This window comes from Perca flavescens, chromosome 2, assembly GCF_004354835.1.
Source record: "Perca flavescens isolate YP-PL-M2 chromosome 2, PFLA_1.0, whole genome shotgun sequence".
NCBI classification, from domain to species: Eukaryota; Metazoa; Chordata; class Actinopteri; order Perciformes; family Percidae; genus Perca; species Perca flavescens.
Window position 1 is genome coordinate 3,307,156 of NC_041332.1, and position 25,005 is coordinate 3,332,160.

Consider the following 25,005-nt stretch of genomic DNA (forward strand, 5'->3'; position numbering starts at 1 on the left):
AACTGATGACCTATTAACAGTAATGTAAATGCTAAATGCCCTAATACCTGTTGATACTACAACAATGCAGAGTATAGGCTCTTAACCTTGCAGTTTTGCACATATCATATAAGACTCCATTTCTCTGTTTCTTTGCACAAAACTCTCCAGAAAGTGCCATTTAACAATTTATTTTTTCAACTTTTTTTCCTTTAAACTGCAGCCTTTTAATTGAGTGAGTAAAGTATTTTGTCATTTTACATTGCATTTTAAATTAAAAGAAACATATAGGCTACCACCAATTTCTTTCCTCAGCACTGCAACATAACAGACTGTAATATAAATAAAATATTGTAATAATCAAAGAAACCTTTGCACAAATAGGGTCATGAAAATGCTACCAAGTCTAATATTGGCAAGTGTTAACATATATAAACTATAAATGTCGGTATCTCACTAGCAGATGCTACAAACACCTGCAGTTGCAGTCGGATATCCTCTTTTCTCTACAGTAGGCCTACAACAGGCTACTGGTTTGGTTATATATAGTTTGCTAGTAGGCAGGGGTTAACTTGGCTACGCTCAACAGCTTCCGGCTCTTTCAAAATAAAATGCAAGAGTGTGGTTCCGGAAGTCAAAATCACATTCATTTTCTTAATAAGTGTTCCCGTCGACCATGCAACTTTGTATTTTTTTGTGTCGAAATTTAAACATTTTGTAGTTCCTCTTCTACACTTTTCTCGACGTTTTTATTCCAATTTTTGTCACCTTTGGCGATGTTTTGGGGTTTTGTAATTTTTTTCAGATAAAAAAAATAACGTTTTTGTTTTTTTCCTGCGTTTTTATAGTTTTTTCCAACATTTGTGACTTTTTTCAATGTTCTTTTTCTAATATAGAAAGTTTTTATAAACGGGTTAAATTTGACCGAGGACAAAAAACCTCGTATTGTCCTCCCGCCCACGATACAACTTTTTCTGCTGTTTTTCCCCCAATGTTTTTTAAGCTTTTTCAACCATTTTTGTCACGTTTTTCAACGTTCTTTTATCAATTTTTGTTCAAATGCTATAAAATTAAACACCCAAATTCAATGAAAGCAGTCCACATAATCCATGTTATTATTTTGGACACTTTGGTTGATAGAAACCCAAATTTCTTCTACAACTTACTTTTAGAAAATGGACAACAGGAGGGTTAACCATTATGTCTAAACACTTTAAATTATCAATTTCATAATAAGTGCAACAGCAGGTTCTCCAAATAGGAAAGTGGCTTACATTTAAAAGTAAAAGGTACAACTGTTGTGGTAGAAAGAACAAAACCAGCAGTTTAAAGTGATATCAGAAGATCTGATTTAGGAATAACACCATTAACATTCTTGGTCTCAACAAATAAACTTTATTTCTGCAATTATGCCACAATAATTCAGACTTCTTTCCTGTCTCGTTATTGAGGAATATATTTAAAATATATATATTTAAAATGAGAATAACAACACAAACATTTGTGTTTTTTTTCCATTTGTGGATATCTGGAATTGCTTTGTTCCTAGTTATAATTCATCAACACATTAATGGGATGCATCATGACACACGTTATGTGGACGATATCTATTTAAACCCACAGACATTTATTATAACTTCCAGAAGAAATCTGTTTTCTAAAGACACCAAATATGTCAAGATGAAGTTCGATTCAATTTGCAAAGAATTGCTGCACATTTAACTATATGATAATAAATGGAATAAAGTGTAAATCAGTCGGCACAGGAAACAGATTCTGTAGAAATAAGATGTAAAATATATTAATATGTACATTTGTTCCCTTAATTGAAAATAAATCAATACCTGAAATAAGATCAGTGATTAGTTTACTCTGACAGGAGAGATGATCAGAGGGGCAGAGTTTTCACCATCATCATTGTCACAGGGACTGAAGTACGGGAAGAGTTTATCAGTGAAGGAGCAGCCAGTAAAGGAGTAGATAAGAGCTGCAACATCTACGTCATAAAAGGAGACCAGACCCTCCTCATAATCCACAAACACCCCCACCTTCTGAGGAGGAGACTTCAGAGAGAGACGGACACGTGGGCCAGCAGCAGTGTAGTACTCATTTCTATTTCTCAACCATATCGTCCAGTAACCATACTTAGGGCTCAGTGCGACTGCTCCCTTCCTGTTGATTGACTCTCTCGCCACTCCTAAATCCCATTCAGTCTTTCCTTTAACTTGAACCTCAAAGTAAAATCTGCCTGAAGAGAAACTCTGCTTTCCTAAAACACTAGCACACTCAGAAAATCTCTCTGGGTTGTCTGGGAGATTCTTCCTGAGTAGCATAGATAGTAGATCACGATCATTCACTTGTTTCCTATCATCAGACAGGATAAGATTAGGATGTGCTGTATCAGGATCAAGAGTCACATCCACTGCATACTGCTGGACCCTCTTCAGCTCGGCTTCAAGCAGCTTCTTCATCTCTTTACTGAGTGTCTCCTCCAGCTGAACCACAGCTTTCACCACAGTCCCCTCATATGATGATGGACGGACGCTGACCTCTGTCCAGTCCTTGGTGGGTGGAGGTTGTTGGATGTTTAGGGACTGGACACTCTGGAGAAGATGGAGATTGTCTTCAGAGCGTGAGAGCTGCTCCACCTCAGTGCTTCTCTTCATCAGCTCAGAGATTTCCTGTTCCAGCTCTTTGATGAAAGCTTTGGCCTGTTTTTCTGTTGTTTTCTGCTTCTCTTTGATCGTGTTGATGAGCTCATTCAGGCCTCTCTCAACAGACTCCTTCAGAGAAGTGAAGACCTGAACACCTTCTGCTATCTCTCTGTCTGCATGTATCCTACTAAAGTCAACAGAGTGTTTGATTTCCTGAATCTTCAGTCGTCTCTTCTGGATCATCTGGTGAATTTCAGCCCCTGTCTTCCCCAGCTCGGCCTTCTTTCCTTCATATTCTTCTGTCAGAGGAACAACATCATGCATCTTGTGATCTAAAACAGTGCAGAGCATGCAGACACATGTCTGGTCGGTCTTACAGAACAGCTCCAGAGGTTTATCGTGCTTCGTACACATCCTGCTTTCCAGGTTCTCCACAGGGACGTCACAGGGAACTTCTGGTTTGGACACTTCTTCAGATGGCACATTGCTGGCAGCAGCCACAACTACACACACTGTGAGAGAAAAAAAACATACATGTAATTAAAAAGACAATTTTTATTATTTGTTAAAATAAGAAATGTGTGCATTTGTGGGAGCCATGTGTGTGTGTTTGTGTTTGTGTTTGTGTGTGTGTGTGTGTGTGTGTGTATATATGATGGAATAGTGCCATTACATTGAATGGGACAGAGGCCACTAACAATGTTCGAATTATACCGTGAGCTTCGGGGGGGTAAAGCTATTTTGAATGGTGACGTCACTCTCCATTTTATATAGGCACACACAATGAGAACCACTAATCTATATGCAAAATTCCCTGAATATTAGTGCAGATTCCCTCTTGTTAAGACATTAAGAATGAAATTGCACAAAAGGATAAATCGCCTCATTAAACCTCTCCCCGTGTCAGTATATCTATGGAACTCGTGTTACGGCGTGTGATTGTAGTCCTAATGTTTTTAAGCTAAGCAGCAGCGATGGCCATGGCCACTGAGTGGAAGGGAGACGTCCAGTTAAACCATAGCCATCTGTATGTTGTTCAGGACGGGAGTGAAGACCTATCTCATGCCTACATACAGATAGACTAGCTAGCCTAGCTAGCTTCTGCTAGTGATGGGACAACCTACTCTTTTATGATAGTCGGTTCAACCGGACGGTCGTTGGTTGGCCTACCAAGTTAATAGATTCGGTCACCGGTTCGCGTGCCCTCGGCGGTGGCGGCGGTGGGGGGTGATCGCGTTTAATACATATCATTATAATTTACATATCTATCAAGATAACATTACGTGTATTTGTATGTGATATAGGCCTAATACTTTCCCCTTGGTAGTATAGCATATGAATTTCCATGAACACAATTCTAAAATGCACGAGACATAAAGGCTTCTGCTATCGGTTGATAACTCAAACTTGCCGAGAACCTAGACACCCGTTTGAATATAGACTCATGCATTAGGCACGGTTACGGTCTTGTTCAGTAGTCTGGTGCACAGTCTCCTGGTGACAGCCTACCTATCACGTAACAAACATTTAACTTAACATAACTATTAAGATAACATGACGTGCATTTGTATGTGATATCCATCAATAATGTAATTTATTAATTTGTATGTACACAATCATTTAAGATGCACGAGAAATAAAGGCTTCTGCTATCGGTTGATAAGTCAAACTTGCCCAGAACCTAGACACCCGTTTGAATATAGACTCGTGCAGTAGCCTCGGTTACGGTCCTTACGGTCTCGATCTGTAGCCTGGTGGGCGGTCTCCTTGTGACAGCCTAGCCTAGCTACCACGTAGCAACATTCACTTCTCTAACATTTAACTTAACATAACTACCAAAATAACATGACGTGTATTTGTATGTGATTACATTAGAGTCGAGAGGGCCGGCAGGTTGCACAGTTACATTAGAGTCGAGAGGGCAGGCAGGTTGCACGGTCACATTAGAGTCGAGAGGGCAGGCAGGTTGCACGGTTACATTAGAGTCGAGAGGGCCGGCAGGTTGCACGGTTACATTAGAGTCGAGAGGGCCGGCAGGTTGCACGGTTACATTAGAGTCGAGCGGCAGGTTGCACGGTTACATTAGAGTCGAGAGGGCGGCCGGTTGCACGGTTACATTAGAGTCGAGAGGGCGGCCGGTTGCACGGTTACATTAGAGTCGAGAGGGCCGGCAGGTTGCACGGTTACATTAGAGTCGAGAGGGCGGCCGGTTGCACGGTTACATTAGAGTCGAGAGGGCGGCCGGTTGCACGGTTACATTAGAGTCGAGAGGGCCGGCAGGTTGCACGGTTACATTAGAGTTGAGAGGGACGGCAGGTTACACGGTTACATTAGAGTCGAGAGGACCGGCAGGTTACACGGTTACATTAGAGTCGAGAGGGCGGCCGGTTGCACGGTTACATTAGAGTCGAGAGGGCGGCCGGTTGCACGGTTACATTAGAGTTTTAGAGGGCCGGCAGGTTGCACGGTTACATTAGAGTCGAGAGGGCGGCCGGTTGCACGGTTACATTAGAGTCGAGAGGGCCGGCAGGTTGCACGGTTACATTAGAGTCGAGCGGCAGGTTGCACGGTTACATTAGAGTTGAGAGGGACGGCAGGTTGCACGGTTACATTAGAGTCGAGAGGGCCGGCAGGTTGCACGGTTACATTAGAGTCGAGAGGGCCGGCAGGTTACACGGTTACATTAGAGTCGAGAGGGCCGGCCGGTTGCACGGTTACATTAGAGTCGAGAGGGCCGGGCAGGTTACACGGTTACATTAGAGTCGAGAGGGCCGGCAGGTTATACGGTTACATTAGAGTTTAGAGAGGGCCGGGCAGGTTGCACGGTTACATTAGAGTCGAGAGGGCCGGGCAGGTTGCACGGTTACATTAGAGTCGAGAGGGCCGGCAGGTTGCACGGTTACATTAGAGTCGAGAGGGCCGGCAGGTTGCACGGTTACATTAGAGCCGAGAGGGCCGGCAGGTTGCACGGTTACATTAGAGTCGAGAGGGCCGCAGGTTGCACGGTTACATTAGAGTCGAGAGGGCCGGCAGGTTGCACGGTTACATTAGAGTCGAGGGGCCGCAGGTTGCACGGTTACATTAGAGTCGAGAGGGCCGGCAGGTTGCACGGTTACATTAGAGTCGAGAGGGCCGGCCGGTTGCACGGTTACATTAGAGTCGAGAGGGCCGGCAGGTTGCACGGTTACATTAGAGTCGAGAGGGCCGGACGGTTGCACGGTTACATTAGAGTCGAGAGGCCGGCCGGTTGCACGGTTACATTGGGTCTCGTTCGGCATAGGGTCTAGGCCGGCAGGTTATACGGTTACATTAGAGTCGAGAGGGCCGGCAGGTTGCACGGTTACATTAGAGTCGAGAGGGCCGGCAGGTTGCACGGTTACAGTAGAGTCGAGCGCAGGTTGCACGGTTACATTAGAGTCGAGAGGGCCGGCAGGTTGCACGGTTACATTAGAGTCGAGAGGGCCGGCAGATTGCACGGTTACATTAGAGTCGAGAGGGCCGGCAGGTTGCACGGTTACATTAGAGTCGAGAGGGCCGGCAGATTGCACAGTTACATTAGAGTCGAGAGGGCCGGGCAGGTTGCACGGTTACATTAGAGTCGAGAGGGCCGGGCAGGTTGCACGGTTACATTAGAGTCGAGAGGGCCGGCAGGTTGCACGGTTACATTAGAGCCGAGAGGGCCGGCAGGTTGCACGGTTACATTAGAGTCGAGAGGGCCGGCAGGTTGCACGGTTACATTAGAGTCGAGCGGCAGGTTGCACGGTTACATTAGAGTCGAGAGGGCCGGCAGGTTGCACGGTTACATTAGAGTCGAGAGGGCCGGCAGGTTGCACGGTTACATTAGAGTCGAGAGGCCGGCCGGTTGCACGGTTACATTGGGTCTCGTTCGGCATAGGGTCTAGGCATTAGTAGCTCATTTCCTGATTGATTCTACCACCACCACTCCAGTCCAGTAGAGGCGCTAATGAGCTAGATTACAATACACACAGTAGCAGCAGAATACCAGCTACACAACGGCCAACCATTGACATATATATAATGCCAACGGCACGAATGAAGTAAAAGAAAAAAACAGGAGTGAGTCGGTTCATTGACGTACGGCACTCGATTCTCCCGGCTCAGTGACACGAGTCGGGTTAATTAACCGGCTCTTCGGTCAGTTCGTCAACACTAGCTTCTGCAGCAGTTCAAACACACACATTTGAGCATGTTTCCATCCGACAACCCTGTCCATGAGATAATGAACAGCTTGCATTAATGCAACCATTCTTGGCTTAGTTTCACCAAGATATGGACAATATTTGCTTGGTACAGAGAGCTTCAGGAGCTGCATGAACTTTTAGCTAGCTAGCTAGCTAGCTAGACTATGACTTAATTACAGATGAGAGAAACACTATTAACAACCAAATTAAGACAGTTCTGAGAACCTGTTTAGATGACGAGCTGCTCATAACATTTAGCACAAAGCACAATGCATGATGATATACATGGCAGTCAAAACCATAGGCAGAGATTAAAGTTGATTCAGCCAGTTACTCTTAATTTCGCTGACACACCAGCACCAGATATGTACGTTTTGACAGCTAGTGAAGTGATATCAAAGAACACAGTCTGAACGTACCAGAGAAATGGTACAGCCCAATGGGGAGTGAGTGTTTGAAAATCTTATTTCATTAGATTATTTCCTGAATTGTTGCTATGTGATGGTGATACTGCATTTAAATACATAAAATTTTGTATAGGCTAACATTATATTTTGTTAGATTTTTTTCAGTACCCCCCAAACTATTATTTTCATCCTTTTTGGGAGGGTCCACACATATCCCCTGCAAATCTACACCTTTGCCTGTTACTCTTGTTATTTCCTTCTTCCAAAATGGCCGGGAGTTGAGTTTTTATTCAAACTAAATAATGACTGGTGTGATAACTGCATGCCAAATTAATCAGAGCATACAAGGCCAAATTGCCTCCTAAGTTACAACATTGCAAAGGCCAAAATATTAAACTCAGTCCGACGCAGTCAGTCCACATAAAACACACAGCAGGTACATACTTCATGGAGATCATGGAGAACAATAAGGGCAGAACAGCATCACCGATCTGTTTTAACCAAATATTCTCTTTCTACCTCAGCTAAAAACAACAGACCTGCAGCACGTTACTGTAATGGCTGGTTATAGCCACCTGGCGGCGCTCTAGGACGGGGCTCTACTGACAATGATATGCCTTTATGATATATATGTTGTATCCTGACTAGGGTGACCAGATTTCCTGGAGCTAAAACCGGGACACTTTGTGCGTGACCGTAGTGTGCACGCTCACGCTTTTTAACGTGAACATGTGCCAGCCCTGTTCAGACACAGACAGTAACTTCATTATTTTGATTCTAGGCTCCTCGTCTAATAATAAGTGTTTTTTCCTGTGAAATTAACAAAATTGCAGTAACAGCCTTTTTCAGTTTAGTGTGAGATTTATGTTGAGATTTTTTCTAAAAAAGATTTTTTGAAGTGTTATTTATTCCAATAACAGCAAAGTAATTAAAATGATTGAGCATTAAACACTTAATTTCCTGCATTCTGGTGAATTTTTATGCACCTATTTCTACCTTTTTCTGAATCAATATATGCTGCAAATATCTTTATTTAAAGAGAATCTGATTACAATCCAAATATAAAAACATAATATATATTGCAGTAAGGCTGGCATTCTGTATTGCTTTCAACAATTTATTCTCCTTTGGATGGACTTTTCTAATTATATCTGAGTCAGCACAGATGTAGCCTATAGGCATCATGTACTCTTACCTCCTGCTTTGCATCTTTTGTTGGTTAAGTAACCTCCTTAATGTGCATATGACAATTATTCACCTCAATGATACATTCATTTTAATTTATTAATAAACCCCTGGACTGTAATATTTCAGATGTTTGAGCAAGATTTACTGCTCTTTGTGCACATTCAAAGTATATAAACACAGTAGTGTTCTCTGTGATTTGGAGGAGTCGTGTTATTTTGAGAAAAATAAAGTGATAATAGGCTATTACAAGAATAAAATCACAAGCTATATTTCAGAAAATAATCTATACCTGCACCATAGTCTGCTGTGCATTACGTGATTGCTCTGCTGATACGGTAGATCTCAGACCTTCTGACAGACACAGAGCCCCGTTTGGGTCTCTGGTCTCTGAATGAGACAAATTGTTTAGCTATGGAAGTGGCTGTACGCTGCTCTACGTCGGAGGTGGAAACCCGAAACTACAGAAATACACGGAGCACAAACGCAACACATCTGCCGCAGCAGGGCCACAGCTGAGCGCATCCATGAACCTGAAGCTGCGCTGCATTTTACAGAGAGAGTGGACACTAAGAGACCCACAGGTCTGCTTCAGAGCTCCGTGTGTCTGAGTCTGAACCGTAGACCGGAAACGTCACGTCACAGGAACTTCAAACTAAATCAGTAGTATTGCGCTCCTAAACGTTCTGTTGATGGCATCACTGTATTAGACTTGGCTATACTAATACAGACTTGGCTACGATTCCTCCGAAAACTTCACCCCTTTCACAGCTTTCCTCACGGAGAAACGGTTGCTAGGTGATAGCAAAAAATACAGCATGGTCGGACCCCGCACGTAGCTGCCCGTTCTATTCGCCTCGGAAAAATAAACTGGACAAAGTTACATTCGGGGCTACACTCAAAACATTCGGGGCTGAAGACCCGGCAAAATCGGCTAACGCCGCTCCTGGTGTAAACCGGGACATTTTAGAGTTCCCACACGCTTTTGTCGGGACTCGGGACAAGCAATTAAAAATCGGGACTGTCCCGGTCAAACCGGGACGTCTGGTCACCCTAATCCTGAATGCTGTCTCCTTGAGTATAAAGTATAGAGGAACAATACATGGTGTCAGAAGATAATAACCCTTGACAGATGGAGTCTAGTGACACAGACAACAGGTTTTGATGTTTGGTGTGGGGAGTGACAACATGGTGACCTGTGGAGAGAGAAGAAAAGTGAGTCGGCAAGAAGCTAAAAAGCCCGCGGCTAGCTAAAACACAGCATGAACCATGTATTCACAATAACACCTCCAGGACCATTCGACTTTGGGCCAAGCTCGTGGCCAGCGTGGATAAAAAGATTTGAACGCTACAGAATTGCTTCTGCATTAAAGGAAAAAGACAGAGCATACCAGGTGAATTCTCTCATTTACACAATGGGTGATAAGGTTGATGACATCCTCAGTTTGCTGCAATTGACTGGAGAACAACAAAATGACTACAACACGGTTACAAAGGCATTGATGGACACTTTGTTGGCGTGCATAATATAATTTATGAACGAGCCAAGTTTAACAAACGATGTCAAGAAGTCGGTGAGTCTGCAGATAACTTTATTACTGCGGTGCACAAACTAGCTGAACATTGCAAATATGGCTGCCTACGTGAAGAAATTATCCAAGGAAAGATTCTAGTCGGCATACATGATGGAAAATTGTCAAAGAAACTGCAACTTAACCCAAAGTTGGATTTAGCCACAGCCATAGTCCAAGGAAGGCAGCATGAGGATGTGAAAAAAACAGCAAGCTATTGTGCGGGCAGCAGAATCACGAGGCCAAGTGGATGCACTGTCATATAACAGTAAGAGACAGGTACAAAGAAAGAAGCCAGCTCAGCGTGGTAGCTATACTCAGCATCAGACTGCCTTAGCCAAGCCAATACAGTGTGGTAAGTGTGGCAAAACCCCTAAACACTCATGGACTGAGTGTCCAGCAAAAGATGTTGAATGTAGGAAATGCCATAAGAAGGGACATTTTGTGACTGTGTGCAGATCAGTCCAAAAGCTGTAGTCCATAGAAGAGGATCGGGCGGCGGCCTACTTAGGAGCTGTCAGCTGGACAAAGGTGCCTCTTTGACCGCAATTCCAGAGTCAGAATACACACCGGATAGATATGGCAGCCCCTCTGCCCCTCGCATACCATTACTGGGACCTGCCAGCCAACCCCTGGATGTTAAAGGACAGGTGGATGCTGTTATCCAGAGAGGAGACAGAAAGATAGAGGAGGAGCTTTTCATTGTGAAGGACCTGACCACACCTTTGTTAGGCTTTCCAGCTATTCGAAGACTGCACATGATTCCCCAGCTCCATAGCATAGATAATGCTGAGACACACTTCCACTCAACCTACCCAAATGTATTCTCAGGTTCAGGTAAACTTGAAGGCGAATACAAAATTCAGCTTAAAGTGCTACCGTCGCCTGATCTGCTCCACGATGTGCCTGTGGATCTACGACAACAACATGGACCGGGAAGGCCAGGAAACGGGGTAGGAGAGGCGGCCTCAGACGGCGCATCCAAGAAGCTACCAAGCTACCGCTACCACCCATGCTTCTCTGTAACCCACGATCCTTAAAAAACAAACTGGGTGAACTGCATCAACAGGTTGGAGCCTGCTACGAATACGGTGAGTCTGGTCTAATGGCTTTTACAGAAACCGGGTTTAGCAACGAAGTGCCAGACACCTTTATTCAAAGTGAAGGTTTCTCCCACCTACGGTTAGACAGAGATGCAAACTCGGGGAAGACACAGGGGGGTGGGGTGTAAATGTATATCAAGGACAGTTGGTGCCGTAGCTTTGCAGTGAAAGACAAAATATAGAACCCAGACCTGGAGCTGCTGTGTGTTACCCTGCGGCAAGAGAATTTACCAACATATTTGTTTGTGTTGTGTATATTCCACCAAGTGGGAACGCCAGCAGAGCAGCTAAGGCAATCACAGACTGTGTCCATCCAGCCAGGTCTCACGGCAGGTCGTTATATAGTTACTTTATTTTAATCTATTAAGTCGTGGACAGGTTATGTAAATGCCTTTTTTTTCGTGTGCCGTTTACGAAATTGAAAGCAATGCATTTTAATGGGAAGCATATTTCGTTATCCCAGAACGCTGACAGTAGCGAGTAATATTGATAAGGCGAAAGTCCGCGTAGGGAGGCTGGTCGGGGTGGTGGATGGGTCAGAAAACACAGGACTTTCACCCCGGAGACCGGGGATCGCGCCCCGCGTGTTGCAGTACCTTTGTCGGTGTGTCCCGCGTTTTCCTAACCACAATCGTCCAGTTATTGTGGCGTTTCATTTCCCCGTTGTTGTGTGCCCCTGCGCCGTGGATCGCGTCCCGCGAGTGGCGGCCCGTCCCGTTGTTTTTTGTTATGAATCAAAATATTATTACACGACCTGGCGTGAGACCGCGTTGGTCCATCGCCATCTACAGAACAAACCTGACGTTCCCATGCTGATACTTGGCGATTTCAACCACTGAAGCCTGGATAAAACTCTACCTGGATTTCATCAATATGTTAAGTGCAAATCTAGAAACAACAACATACTTGATAAATGCTATGGCAATATCAAGAACGCTTACACAGCCAGAGCCAGACCTCCCCTGAATAACTCTGACCATAATGTTATCCAGCTGCTCCCCACATATCGCTCAGTTTTTTGAAGGTATGGTCCAGTGACAAAACGGAGGAGCTGAAGGGATGCTTTATCTGCACGGACTGGAATATATTTTTCAAGGATGCGGACATGGACAGTGCCACTGAATCAATCACGCCTACATATCTTTCTGTATTGACTCTTTCATACCCCAGAAAACTGTTGAACGATATCCTAATAACAAACCCTATATCACAAAAGGCATTGAGGAATGCATCAACGAATGCAAGAAAACAGTTTTCAGATCTGGGAATAAAGCAGAAGTCCGGCAACAGTACAAGGAGCGGACGGAACAAGATCTGTCAGAATCCAATATCAGAAAAATGACCAACATGGACACTAGAAGGAAGCCCCTGTTTGCCCACAATGAAATTGGAAAGGCAAACAAATTGAATCATTTTTATATGTGTTTCAATACTGACAAGGTCAAGGTCAAGGTCAAATTTATTTATATAGCACATTTACAAGCAGTCACTCCTGCCCCAAAGTGCTGTACAGATACTAATACCGGTAACAGCATAAAAGCATACTAATTAGCCAAGAAGAAAAAGACCCATTAAAAACATAGTATCCCCAAAATAATAATAATAATTAAAACACATGAAAAACATGATTACAAACAATATTAACAATGTCACGGCCCACGCAAGTGTATGTATCAGCGTCTTTCTGAAGTGTGCGAAATATTGGACACTGCAACAATTTAATTTAGGCCACAGAGCAATATTCCAAAAAAGTGTAATACATGATTAGTATGGATAACTGTCTGTAAATATATGCCAAGGTAAATGCACAGGGGTGCAAATAGCATACATTGATATTTGTACCAGGGTACGAATAGCATTTACTTTTAATTGCACCAGGATACAAATAGCATACACTGCTAATTGTACCAGGGGTGCAAATAGCCTTACCCAAGAAGATATGCCCAAATTGAAAAAGAGGCTTTAGCTGTGACCTGGGCATGTGAGCACCTGCGAGGATACCTGAGTGGCCTGGACTTTACCTTAAGAACTGACCACAAACCCCTCCTAATGCTCCTCAAGTCTAGAGCGTTGGATGACCTCCCGCCAAGCATAATCAGGTTCAGACTCAGGCTGCTCAGATTCAACTTCAACATCGTCCAAGTTCCAGGTAAAAACCTGATAACAGCTGATGCCCTATCCAGAGCACCTCTACCACAGATGGTCATGGAGGCAGATCAAGACCTGGATAGGGAATGCAACGCCTATCTTGATAGCGTTGTAGACAGTCTGCCAGCAACACAGACAAAGCTTGCACAGATCAAGACCGCACAACTCTCTGACAATACCTCCACACGTCTCAGTCGGTACATTGCTAATGGCTGGCCTGAACACAGACGAGATGTACATGAGTTGCTGCTGCTATACTGGACAGAACGGTCAGTTCTGCATGAAGGAGGCAGACTACTCATGAAAGGGGAAAGACTCATCATTCCAGAACACATGAGACCCAACATCCTGCTTCATCAAGGCCATCAAGGTATTAACAAATGCCTTGCTAGGGCAAGAGAAGCAGTCTGGTGGCCAGGCATCACGTCACAGGTAAAGCAAATGGTTGGGAGAAGCGAGATTTTTGCACGTGAAGCTCAAACACCAGTCGAGCCTCTGCTCACGACTGACCTTCCAAGCAGACCATGGCAGAGGGTCGGAGCAGATCTTTTCCAATGACAAAATGGGAACTACTTAGTGATAGTAGACTACTTCTCCCGCTACATTGAAGTGTTTACCTAAACAGGTAGTACATCATCAAAACAGACAATCGCAAGGTTTAAAGCCTCATTCGCTAGGTACGGATGTCCTGAAGTGCTTGTCACAGACAACGGCCCACAATTCTCATGCCATTAGTTCGCTCAGTTTGCACGAGATTATGACTTCAAGCACATGACAAGCAGCCGCCGATATCCCCGCAGCAATGGTTAGGCTGAACGGACCATCAGGACTGTGAAGTCTCTATTAGAAAGAGAGGGGTATTTCCACAAAACTCTGTTGGCCTACAGGCCCACCCCATTGGCTCACGGGACATGAGACTGACTAGGTCAGGAAGGCCGTCTAAGGCTCCTGAAAGACTGGACCTTCAATGCACTGAACAAGCACATACATACGTCGTTCTGACCCATTTTAACCCTATGGTTTGTACACATTTAATTTTATACACATTTATACGTATACAAACATAACTGCTAAAGAAAAATTTAGGAGCAGCACAACTCCTTTCCCATTCGTGAGGGGGTTCGGGGATACTTTGATTACTTACACAGAAGCATTTAATGAATTCTCACTTGAGGAGAATGTAGGATTACACATTACAGTGTAGGTGCCATCCCAACATTCTGAAGTTCCTGTCTTCCTGAAGGTTTATTTAAACTCATGCTGGAGGCATTAGGTTTAGCTGAACCTTATAAAGACCTGAAAGATATTACAGGCGCCTTAAACAGACAGGCAAAATGTGTTATGTGTTGACTTCCTCCGTGACCTTGGCAGTCTTATCAAACAGCTGTTACTGTTAGAGACACAGAGTTGAAGTACCTGTCCACCTGGAAAGGTTATGAGGTTATATTGGCCACTGACCTGAATGAGACCTGGGTACCACTAACTCAACTTACAGAGCATGAGCTTGAAATTCCACTACAGTAATGTTACAACAAATAGAGACTACACTGAAATAAATGTTAATGTTTTTTATCTATAAAATATTTTTTATCTGTTTACAATCTTAAATGATGCATCGTTTATGGCGTCGTTTACAGCTGGAGAATGTGTTGCTGCCGAGTGCACAAGTTGTATCAGCAGGTCACAAATACCAATCTGTTCCCTTCCCTTAAGTATTGTGTCTCTCATGTCCACCCACTCTTTCTTCCTGAAAATACAAATGAAAAAGGTTGACTGACCTTGTGGTCCTGAGCTGGTGTCTGGCAGACTCTGCACCAGATCATTCCTGTTGATCTCCTCTAAAACCTTCTTGGTCACCTTCAGAGCTCCGTGAAGTTTATAGGTTTTCACCATCACATCCACCGTGTCCTGCCTTTCTGCGTTCTCCAACTTGGACACTTTGATGCTTTGGTAGCCTTCCAGGATGTCCCGCTGCTGCAGATGCCATTTGAATTTCTTAAATTCCTCTTCTTTTAAATCCTCCAAAGTGTTGAAAAGATCCACTGCCGTCATCGTGGCTTCCTGCTAAAATCAGAAAGTTTTGTCAATCTGAAAGAAAACTGAAACACAAATGTATCAGAGCAGAAGTTCTCATTAGCCAACACAGGAGCTGTGTTGATGTGACGTATGTGTAGTTTAGTCAGTTAGAGCTCCTGCTGCTGCTCTGTGGGCTGGACCTAATGTCATTTTGAAGTGGCTCGTTAACGTGAGACCAGGGCTCGAGCTTAGGGACCTCCTGTCGTCCCGGGGCCGATAAAAAAAGGGCCGGGGACGATGAAAATTGATTTTGGGACGAATGTGGGAGGTTTGAGTAGTTGAAAGAAAAAGAAAAACTACAGATGTTACAGTTGTCAGTTGTGTTACAATGAACGGCGAGGTCACCGTGAGTATTGACTCTCAGAGTGATGTAACGCTACAATAACAACGGCGTCCCGTGGTGGGATACTGCTGCGATTTTTGATGTAACAGCAAGGAAACAAACTGCAGGAAAACGCAAAGCAGAGCCAGACCCTGATCCACTAGCCTCTGACCTCACGGCAGCCGCAGCTGCAAAGGGGAGACGGTAAGTTGCTAGCCACTTTTCGGGTCGTTGCTGTCAACGTTAAGTAACAGTTAACGCTATATAACAAGACAACAGCCGACGTTTGCAGTCTTCAGTGATGCAGTTTTTGCAGAAGCTGTGACCACATGATGTAGTCACAGGATCAGTGAACGCATCCAGACAGATGGAGCACAGAAACTGATCTTCAGATTGCAGATAGTTTGCAGCAGCCATATCTACACATAGTGTGAATAAAAAGAAAAACATATTCAAAATCTGTGAAGAGACTGATCTTAGCCTACAGTTCACGGTTACTTTAGCAACAAATAACGTTAAGTCACTCTGTCCCATGTTGTGACGCAGATGTTTCTCAGCCTGGTCTCTCAGAATTCCGTGAAATGATCACGAACTGTTAACACCGCATTACGTGGTGTTGGCAAGGAATGTGTGAAAATTCTGTGTGGCCACCAAAGTCAATGAGAAGATGACATAGTATTAAGAGCTACTACGGTAGCGAGTAGTATGAAATCCCGAAACTCTGCGTAGGGAGGTTGCTCAGGTTGGAGGATGGGTCAAACACAGGACTTTCACCCAGGAGACAGGGCATCGTGTCCCGCGTGTCGTGTTTCCTAAACCCAACCATCCTGTTGTTGTCCCGCATGTCATGGAAACGTAAGCCCACCCACAACCTTTTTATTCTTACCTTAAAGGGCCGTGTTCATTTCACGGAATTTATTTGAGATCCGCTTGTGTTTCTCCATGTTCAACTTTTGGTAAGTGATACTTTTCAGTCTTGAAAGACTCGCAGCTGATCTCTGATCTCATGTTAAACGCAGTTTGTGTTGAGAAGAGCTCAGCTCTGTGCTAACAGTTAGCCACCATGACCTGTGAGTAGCAGAATAACTTGTGTTGATTTGATTCTCAGTCATTTCTAATGTGCAGTAAAACTAATACCAATACTAATACCACCATGTAAAACAGTTCAGCACTGAAAACATTACTTAGATAAAAATACCCAAGTATTATCAGCTAAATGTACTCAGGGCAGTAAAAGGTCCCCTGTGGGTGTGGTACCATAATCTGTATACTTACTGATGCCTTCAGGTGTAAGCTGCATTTTACTGTTTTAAACAATTTTATATGAAGCTGAAATTATTCTTTTCATTATTGATCAATCTGCTAATTATTTTCTTATTATTATATTTTAGTATCTGTCTGTTGAAAGACAGGAATGTGAGAAATGTCCATCACAATGTGGCGACTTCAGTTAAAACTTCAACCCCCCCCCAATTATCTCTTACAGTTATTGAAAAGAAGTAAACACCACTGCTGATGTTGGACCTGTTAGTTATTGTTTAGTTAACCCTAATTATCTTGTTTTTTTATGAAAAATCAATAAATCATTTACCAGTTTATGAGGTCCATGGAGTTCAAAGTGCTGCAGTAAATCCTCCTTTTTTAAGGAAGATTTTTAAGATTTTTAAGATAAAACTTCATTGATCTCCAGAGAACAAACTCAGTTGTTGTAGCAGCACAAAGACAGAAGGAAGTACAGCGTGCGTGTTTCTAGTATATAATGAAATTTAATATAATTTAATATTTCATAAAGTGCTGTAACTTGAGCTCCGTAGACATATTTTGATAAGGGAGATTAAAGCTCAAAGTCAATCTCTCCACATAGTTCAACAAGTAACGTTATCTGTCCAAAACTCTTAATCACCTTGATACTGAATTCACTCTCACCAAACTGGTCTTATAACTCCATGACAGGTCCAAACTGTTCCACTTTAGTTGAGGTTATGGAAAAATATTTATGACATGATTACAATGGTCTTATGACAGCCAATGTAAAAAACAACCACTTCATTACAGTTTAATGTGATGTCAACACATAAAGCTAAACTGCTTCTCTAAGTTTGATAATTGGGCCCTCCATGACATATTTATGACAGGGTAGCCTAATGCCAAGTTGTCAAAACACAAACATGTCAAACAATGCTAACTTTACATTAAATGGGTCATAATTTGACCAAATGACACTTAAAGCTATAGTGCATAGTTCCTCATTTGTTCCTCAGTAACTACCTACATTTTTGTGTACCTTATTGTCCTTGCGTCTCGGTGTTTGAGCCCTTATTATTATTTCACATTTTCTCTTCCTGAAGGGCCCCTGACAGCTGAGGGGCCCTCAGCAGCCACTAAGTTTCCTCCCACCCTTGGCTGGCTCTGGTCCATCTAGAAAGGATTTTGAAGCCTCTCGGCTGTTTAGAGCCGAGCCCTCTCAGTGCCAGATTAATGTCATTTACCTCAGAGAGAAATTCTGAAGAATATCTGCAAGCATCAAATAGATATTTTGAATCAGCCAATCAGCATGAAGAAACCTTTCTACTGTCCAGTTAAACAGCGACACATCACAATGTGATCAAAGTGATCCTTATTATCAGACATTTCTAGATTCCTCTGGTAGGATTCTCACCTGCTGAACTCTTCAGGTCCACTTCTAGACTCTTTCCACCTTTGTGTGTCGAGGAAACACTGGCAGAGACCAAGCTGCTCTTTACTTTTCTTCCTCGTCCGTCTGGGTGTCTGTGTGCATCTGATCCAAAGACGCCAACACACCTTCATAAGTTCAGAGTCCAAGTCTCAATTCTAACAATATGTCAAACCCTGTCCAACAGATAGTAGATGTCAGCCAATCAGAAATGTGATTTTATTTCCTGCTTCTTCCTCCTTACCTGCCTGAGGGGAAGGGCTAATCATTGCTGTTTGGTACTCACCTGTGTTCAATGTTGGAGATGTATAAATGTTTCTTGTGATCTAACAGGTGTCAGACACATTTAAGAGTTTTTTTTATTTTTTTCATAATGTATTTATCACATTTAGCAGGACCAGGGCAGCAACTGGGAACAAGATCCAGGTGCCACCACATCCAACAAAATCTGCAAGAAAGTACAAGAACTCTTGGGAAGAAGCTAAGTTAAGTGAGCCAAAAAACTAAACAAAAAACGTATTACTTATTGTGGCCTGCGTATTCACATTGAGTACAGATAGCAATGCAGATTAAGACTAGACGATTTCCTAGGCAGATATTGACTTGGGACCACATGGGGCGAAGCACAGGCAAAGCACTGCTACTTGGGCTATAAGGATCCTCATTAGCTCCCGCATTGCATTCTTCCTTTGGTCCTTACAACTCTCTTCATAATGCGACAATGCAAAAATGAATGCACATCATACACATTACAATACATACAAACAATACAGAATAGGAAATCATAATAGAAAAACTAAACACACAATAACAAACTCAAAAATACACAGACAAAGACACACATGCTCTACCAGTGCAGTCATGGGGCATTCCATACTTTCATGTTAAACCATTTTTAAGACAGTTACACCAACATTTAATCATTACATCTGTTTCACCCTCTCAGGACACTTCTCACAATGACACAAACATTTAGTTAAACCTCAACCAATGTAGTTTCTTTGTCTACTCAACATCTCTGATCAATAGATGATTCTTAACTCAACTTTGAAATCTAATGTTTCTGCTTTCTTGTGTAATTTGTTCAGGGAGTACATTCCATTCTTGCATTGATCTATAAATGACCATTTGCTTTTGGTAAAGTAATCTCTTGTGGAATGTCTACGGGCGTAGTTATATTTATGTAAACTAAATGTTAAATTATTATAAAAAATAGATGGTTTCTTTGTTACAAGAATGTTCCTAAAAAATACAAATAATGAATAAAATAATCAGTTTTTCACAGATAACCAACCTAAACATTTGTGAATTGCAACACTTGTTCCAACGTATCCAAACCTGAGCGTTATACGTGCTGCTGTGTTTTCTACAATTTGCTTGTTGCTTGAGTTGTATAAGGCCATACTGCTGAACAATAGTCAATAATAGACAATATTAAATATTGAAACACCACTTTGGTTGAGCTTTGTGACAAACATGATGCAGATCTTTTAACAACAGAAACACCACTTCCCATCTTATCAACCATCTTATTTATATCTTTTGTCCGTGACAATTTACTATCTAAAATAACTACCAGAGGTTTTGGTCTCTTGGACATGTTCAACATTTAGATCATTTATGCAAATGTTCAGCTCAGATTGATTATGAAGATGATCTAAACCTAATATTCTTTTCATCTTTAAAAGTTTAAAACCCAATTTATGGTCCTGTGTAAGATCTATGTTGTGAGTAAGTTTGTAGGTACGTGTTGATAGCTGTAGTCTGATGTGCACCTTAAAATAATGTTACTACATTGTGCGACAACACAGACTGCAATAACTGTGATACTGGATATTTATTGCAGATGTCTGCAATAAATATCTAGTCTAACTATTAAATGTTAAGACAACTTTCTATAGGACACCAATAAGGGAACAAAATGAGAGGAGGTAGATCTTTCAACATTGTTCCTGATATTTCAACCTATTTTCAATATTGCAAATTTCTTTAAACATTTTGACTTCATGTCATGGATTTTTCTTTATTGCAATTTTTTCCAATTAATATTTATTCTTTTTCGTATGCCCGGCACTAATACTGAAAGTTCAGTTTTATTCTCGACATTATGAATGTTTACGAAATTCAATATAAATAAAGATCCTCCTAGACTGAAATACAACTTGTGTGTAAACCAGCTTTTCTGTTCAGTGTTTGGTGTTCAAGTCACTGCTTACTCAGGCCTTGTGTTCAATAACTGCTTTATTTTACAATTTTTATTCTACAATCACAAATTTACAGATTTCTTTGACTCATAAACCATCTTATAGAATTCATGAAACAAATAAAAATGGCAAATGTGACCAGTGATTATCAAAAACACTTTTCACACAAGATAGACACATCCATTAACTGTTTATACCCGGTATAACAATGACACATACTGTGTTCTGTAGACACTATGGGATGTAATAGGCCTTACTCTTAAATTAAGCTGCATGAAACAATGAAATATTCAGCAATATGTTCTCTGTGGCTGCACATCAAATGCAAATAAATGTGTATCCGATTACATACTTAACATTAATTTGATGCATCATGAGACAAGTTATGTGGACGATATCTATTTAAACCTCTGTTAAACCCACAGACATTTATAATAATTTCCAGAAGAAATCAGTTTCTAAAGACAGCAAATATGTCAAGATGAAGTTTGATTCAATTTGCAAAGAATTGCTGCACATTTAAACATATGCTAATAAATGTAATGAAGTGTAAATCAGTCACCACAGGAAACTGATTCTGTAGAAAATAAGATGTAACATATATGCTTATGTACATTTGTTCCTTTGATTAAAAATAAATCAATACCTGAAATGAGATCAGTAATTAGTTTATTCTGACAGGAGAGATGATCAGAGGGGCAGAGTTTTTACCACCATCATTACTACTGGGACCAAAGAATGGGAAGAGTTTCTCAGTGAAGGAGCAGTCAGTAAAGGAGTAGATAAGATCTGCAGCATCTACGTCATAAAAGGAGACCAGACCCTCCTCATAATCCACAAACACCCCCACCTTCTGAGGAGGAGACTTCAGAGAGAGAAGGACTGGAGGGTCATCATTAGCTTCGTACTTATTTCTCTTTCTCAACCAAATAGTCCAGTAACCATCCTCAGGACTCAGTCACATCCACTGCATACTGCTGGACCCTCTTCAGCTCGGCTTCAAGCAGCTTCTTCATCTCTTTACTTAGTGTGTCCTCCAGCTGAACCACAGCTTTCAACACAGTCCCCTCATATGATTGATGGACGCTGACCTCTGTCCAGTCCTTGGTGGGTGGAGGTTGTTGGATGTTTAGGGACTGGACACTCTGGAGAAGATGGAGGTGGTCTTCAGAGCGTGAGAGCTGCTCCACCTCAGTGCTTCTCTTCATCAGCTCAGAGATTTCCTGTTCCAGCTCTTTGATGAAAGCTTCGGCCTGTTTTTCTGTTGTTTTCTGCTTCTCTTTGATGGTGTTGATGAGCTCATTCAGGCCTCTCTCAACAGACTCCTTCAGAGAAGTGAAGACCTGAACACCTTCTGCTATCTCTCTGTCTGCATCTTCCTCACTGAGGTCGACTGAGTGTTTAATCTCCTGAATCTTCAGTCGTCTCTTCTGGATCATCTGCTGAATTTCAGCCTCTGTCTTCCCTAGCTCTGCCTTCTTTCCTTCATATCCTTCTTTCAGAGGAACAACATCATGCATCTTGTGGTCTAAAACAGTGCAGAGCATGCAGACACATGTCTGGTCGGTCTTACAGAACAGCTCCAGAGGTTTATCGTGTTTAGTACACATCCTGCCTTCCAGGTTCTCCACAGGGTCAATCAGCTGATTTCTTTTCAGACGTGAAGCTGTCAGATGAGGCTCCAGACACACCAGGCAGGACTTCAGGGCCTTGAGTTCAGTTCTAGTGCAGACGTCACAGAGAACTTCTCCTGGTTTTGACACTTGTTGCTCTGAGCTGCTGCTATTGAATGAAAACCACACATGAAGAGCTGACATCTGTCAAATATTCTGTTAGCTTTTGTGCTTTTAGTTCTTGAAATAAAGGCTCTTTTGTTGTTTTAGCCTTGCTAGCAGCATGACACCAACTAACTGTAAAGACGGCTAAACGCAAGGGGGTGGGAGATTCTGCAGGGAGGAGAACCGGTATTGTTAAAGGCGGTGTAATGTGTAATGCAGTGCGGACCTGGGTCTGTTTCCCCGACGGCTCAGTAAACTGCCTTAGCACCGGAGTTAAGTGCTGACCAGCTGGCTGGCTGCTAGCTGGCTGGGGGATGACTGTGGATGTGTCCCCGGGGCTGCTCTCATCATGACTGAAGCCTTGCAGTGCTTGGAGAGTGAGGCAGACAGACAGGGGTGTGCTAGCTGGCTAAAGCATTAGCATTAGCTACTTGTCAAATATAGATGAATATACTGACATCTATCCTTGTCAACCAGCATCTTTATAGTAGGCACCAAAGCACTTTTCCTCTTTGGTCCCTCTACAGGTTGGAAGCTAAGCTCCAATTTTTGGAAACATTATTTGAAGGTACAAAAGAATCTTTGGTGTTGGTTCGATCGATATTGAAATCAATCAATATCAATAAATAAGGTCTCTGTTGTATTACTGTGTTGCAAAGTGGCATGTAATCAATGAAAAAACGATGCAATGTGGCAGAAAAAAAGTTGTATGACGTTTACTGAGTATAACTCCCCCCCTCAAAAGGAATCAACGTTTGTACCAAATCATGGGTTTGGTGTATCGTTTCAGCCCTACAACCAATACTATACAATACAAGAAAGATGACATCATAAAAGTACAGCTTTAAGCTTAACACATCTGATTGGAATGAGTGGAGCACTCTCCTGTAAGTTTGCCCCCCCCAGGTATCTATCTTCTATTGTCTATCTGGTGAAGTCTTACTTGATTTGGTTTATATTTGATTTGAGAACTAATCTCATCTCATGAAAAGACATTGAAACTATGAGTCATTAGCTGGAGAGGCCTGAGGGCACAATGACAGGAGCATCTGATCTTGACTGTGACAACCCTCCGTTTGCCAGCTGTCATTTTACCAGATTCTTGACTGAAGTTATTTATGTGGCAGTCCTGCCAAACCAAAACACCACAAACTGTCCCAGCCTATCACACCTCAGCTCTACCCAAGCCACGCCCTCTTTGCCCAAATTAGGGTTACCTGGCTCCATTAACTGATGGAAACAAGCTGAAACCTTTGGATGTCAGTAGTTCAGGATTAAAAGACAGCTCTGTTGTTGACAATCATATTAATGAATATCTTTAATTTTGTTGAGAATGTGCGTCCACAAATCAAAACCAAGACAGATCTACAACTCATACAAAATCAAACCCAGGGAATACAACACAGGCCCCGCCTCCTAAACGCTCTGAGTAGTTTTGTAGAGTCAGAATAAACAGGTGATCAAGTTTCAGAGAATAAAGCATTCAGGCTGATGGAGAAATTCTGACACTCCCTCATATATCAGAAGTGAAGTCAGTGGAGATTAAAATCTAGATCTGATTAAATCTGACTCAACTGAAAATAAAAAGGCTAATTTTGGCCAAAACATCACACATCATAGAATAATTACTCAGTTACTTCCGATCTACGAACGGTTTTCAATAGTGCTGAAAGAATGTATTACTGCTCTCGTCTTAAAATATATTTCGTAGCCCCAAAATATCACAAATGATAGCCGAGTTTCTTCATCAAAGGTGTGTAATGTTACCTGTCAGGCTGCTCCGCTGTTAAAGTCCCGTTCAGATGAGGTCAAAGAGACGTGGTACCTTCATCAGCAGACACTGACAGATGCTGCTGCTGTCTGAGTTCATCTGTCACATCCTAACACCTTTATATCTAGAAGAGTCACATGACATGTGGGCAGAACCCAGTCACACCTGTAGGGCTGCCAGTCAGCGCTCTGATTGGACAGTTTTCAGGTTAATTATGTAATGTGGGAGGAACAGTCTAAACTCATAACATGTACAAACCTCGAGTTTCATTCCAAAGAAACTGACGTTGGACTGTTGTCTGTCCAGCGTTGGCTCAACTCTTCCTGCAGCTCTGATGTTAGGGTTTTGTTTCCTCATATTTAGATATGATTTTAGTAACACACTCAGGTGTGGAGCGGGGGGGGAGGGGGCTTTTAGGGCTCCAGCAGTGCACAGACATTTTGGGTGGCAGGGGCTCAAAGAAAAAAGGTCTAATAGTAGTATTAATAGAAATTTTAATAAAATGTTAAATAGGCCTATATTAACTTATTTCTGACTACTAATTAACTTGTGACAACATGAACAAATCTTGAGTTGCATTCCCAGGAAACTGATGTTGGAATGTTGTCAGTCCACTGCCTCTTCACCACCGCTCATAATAACAATAATACATTTTATTTATATAGTGCTATACATAGTACTCAAAGACACTTTACAGTAAAAACAGCACATACAGCACATTCAACACAGATAAGGAATTAACCACCACATAAAAAAGCATGTTAAAAGACACTAAAGAATGCAATTTCTTAAGAAATTGTGGTGTGAATGCTGTAGGTTGAAAGGCTAACGCTACACTGGATTGATGGATTGATTTTTGTAAGAAGAAGCTGAAGTAGTGACAATACTTGAAAAAGTGGGAATGGGTTTAATTAGCCTGAATATCTTTGAA

The 25,005-nt window shown here is 42.3% G+C and overlaps 3 protein-coding genes across 3 annotated transcripts in view; all 3 read right to left on the reverse strand.

Moving 5' to 3' along the window:
- Positions 1–25,005, reverse strand: part of LOC114565326 (E3 ubiquitin-protein ligase TRIM21-like) — a 54,488-nt gene that overhangs the window by 15,520 nt on the left and 13,963 nt on the right. The gene's annotated exons all lie outside the window — the stretch shown is intronic.
- On the reverse strand, positions 1,773–15,301 carry LOC114572036 (E3 ubiquitin-protein ligase TRIM21-like). The gene is made up of 2 exons (XM_028603440.1): positions 15,028–15,301; positions 1,773–3,145 (listed from the first exon to the last, which is right to left on the reverse strand). Exons 1-2 carry the CDS (start codon positions 15,299–15,301, stop codon positions 1,842–1,844), a joined length of 1,578 nt encoding a protein of 525 aa, XP_028459241.1. The 3' UTR covers positions 1,773–1,841.
- LOC114572075 (tripartite motif-containing protein 29-like) lies at positions 21,473–22,342 on the reverse strand. The gene is made up of 2 exons (XM_028603513.1): positions 21,827–22,342; positions 21,473–21,670 (listed from the first exon to the last, which is right to left on the reverse strand). The coding sequence occupies exons 1-2, from the start codon at positions 22,340–22,342 to the stop codon at positions 21,473–21,475; spliced, it is 714 nt and encodes a 237-aa protein (XP_028459314.1).

What these genes read in the sequence shown, in the direction of transcription:
- LOC114572036 (XM_028603440.1), bottom strand. Translation starts at nt 15,301, where the DNA reads ATGACGGCAGTGGATCTTTTCAACACTTTGGAGGATTTAAAAGAAGAG. An exon ending in CACCAGCTCAGGACCACAAG is followed by an intron (nt 3,146 to 15,027) that starts GTCAGTCAACCT and finishes TTTCTCTCACAG; the next exon opens with TGTGTGTAGTTGTGGCTGCT.
- LOC114572075 (XM_028603513.1), bottom strand. Translation starts at nt 22,342, where the DNA reads ATGTCAGCTCTTCATGTGTGGTTTTCATTCAATAGCAGCAGCTCAGAG. An exon ending in CTGTTGAGAGAGGCCTGAAT is followed by an intron (nt 21,671 to 21,826) that starts GAGCTCATCAAC and finishes CATCTTCTCCAG; the next exon opens with AGTGTCCAGTCCCTAAACAT.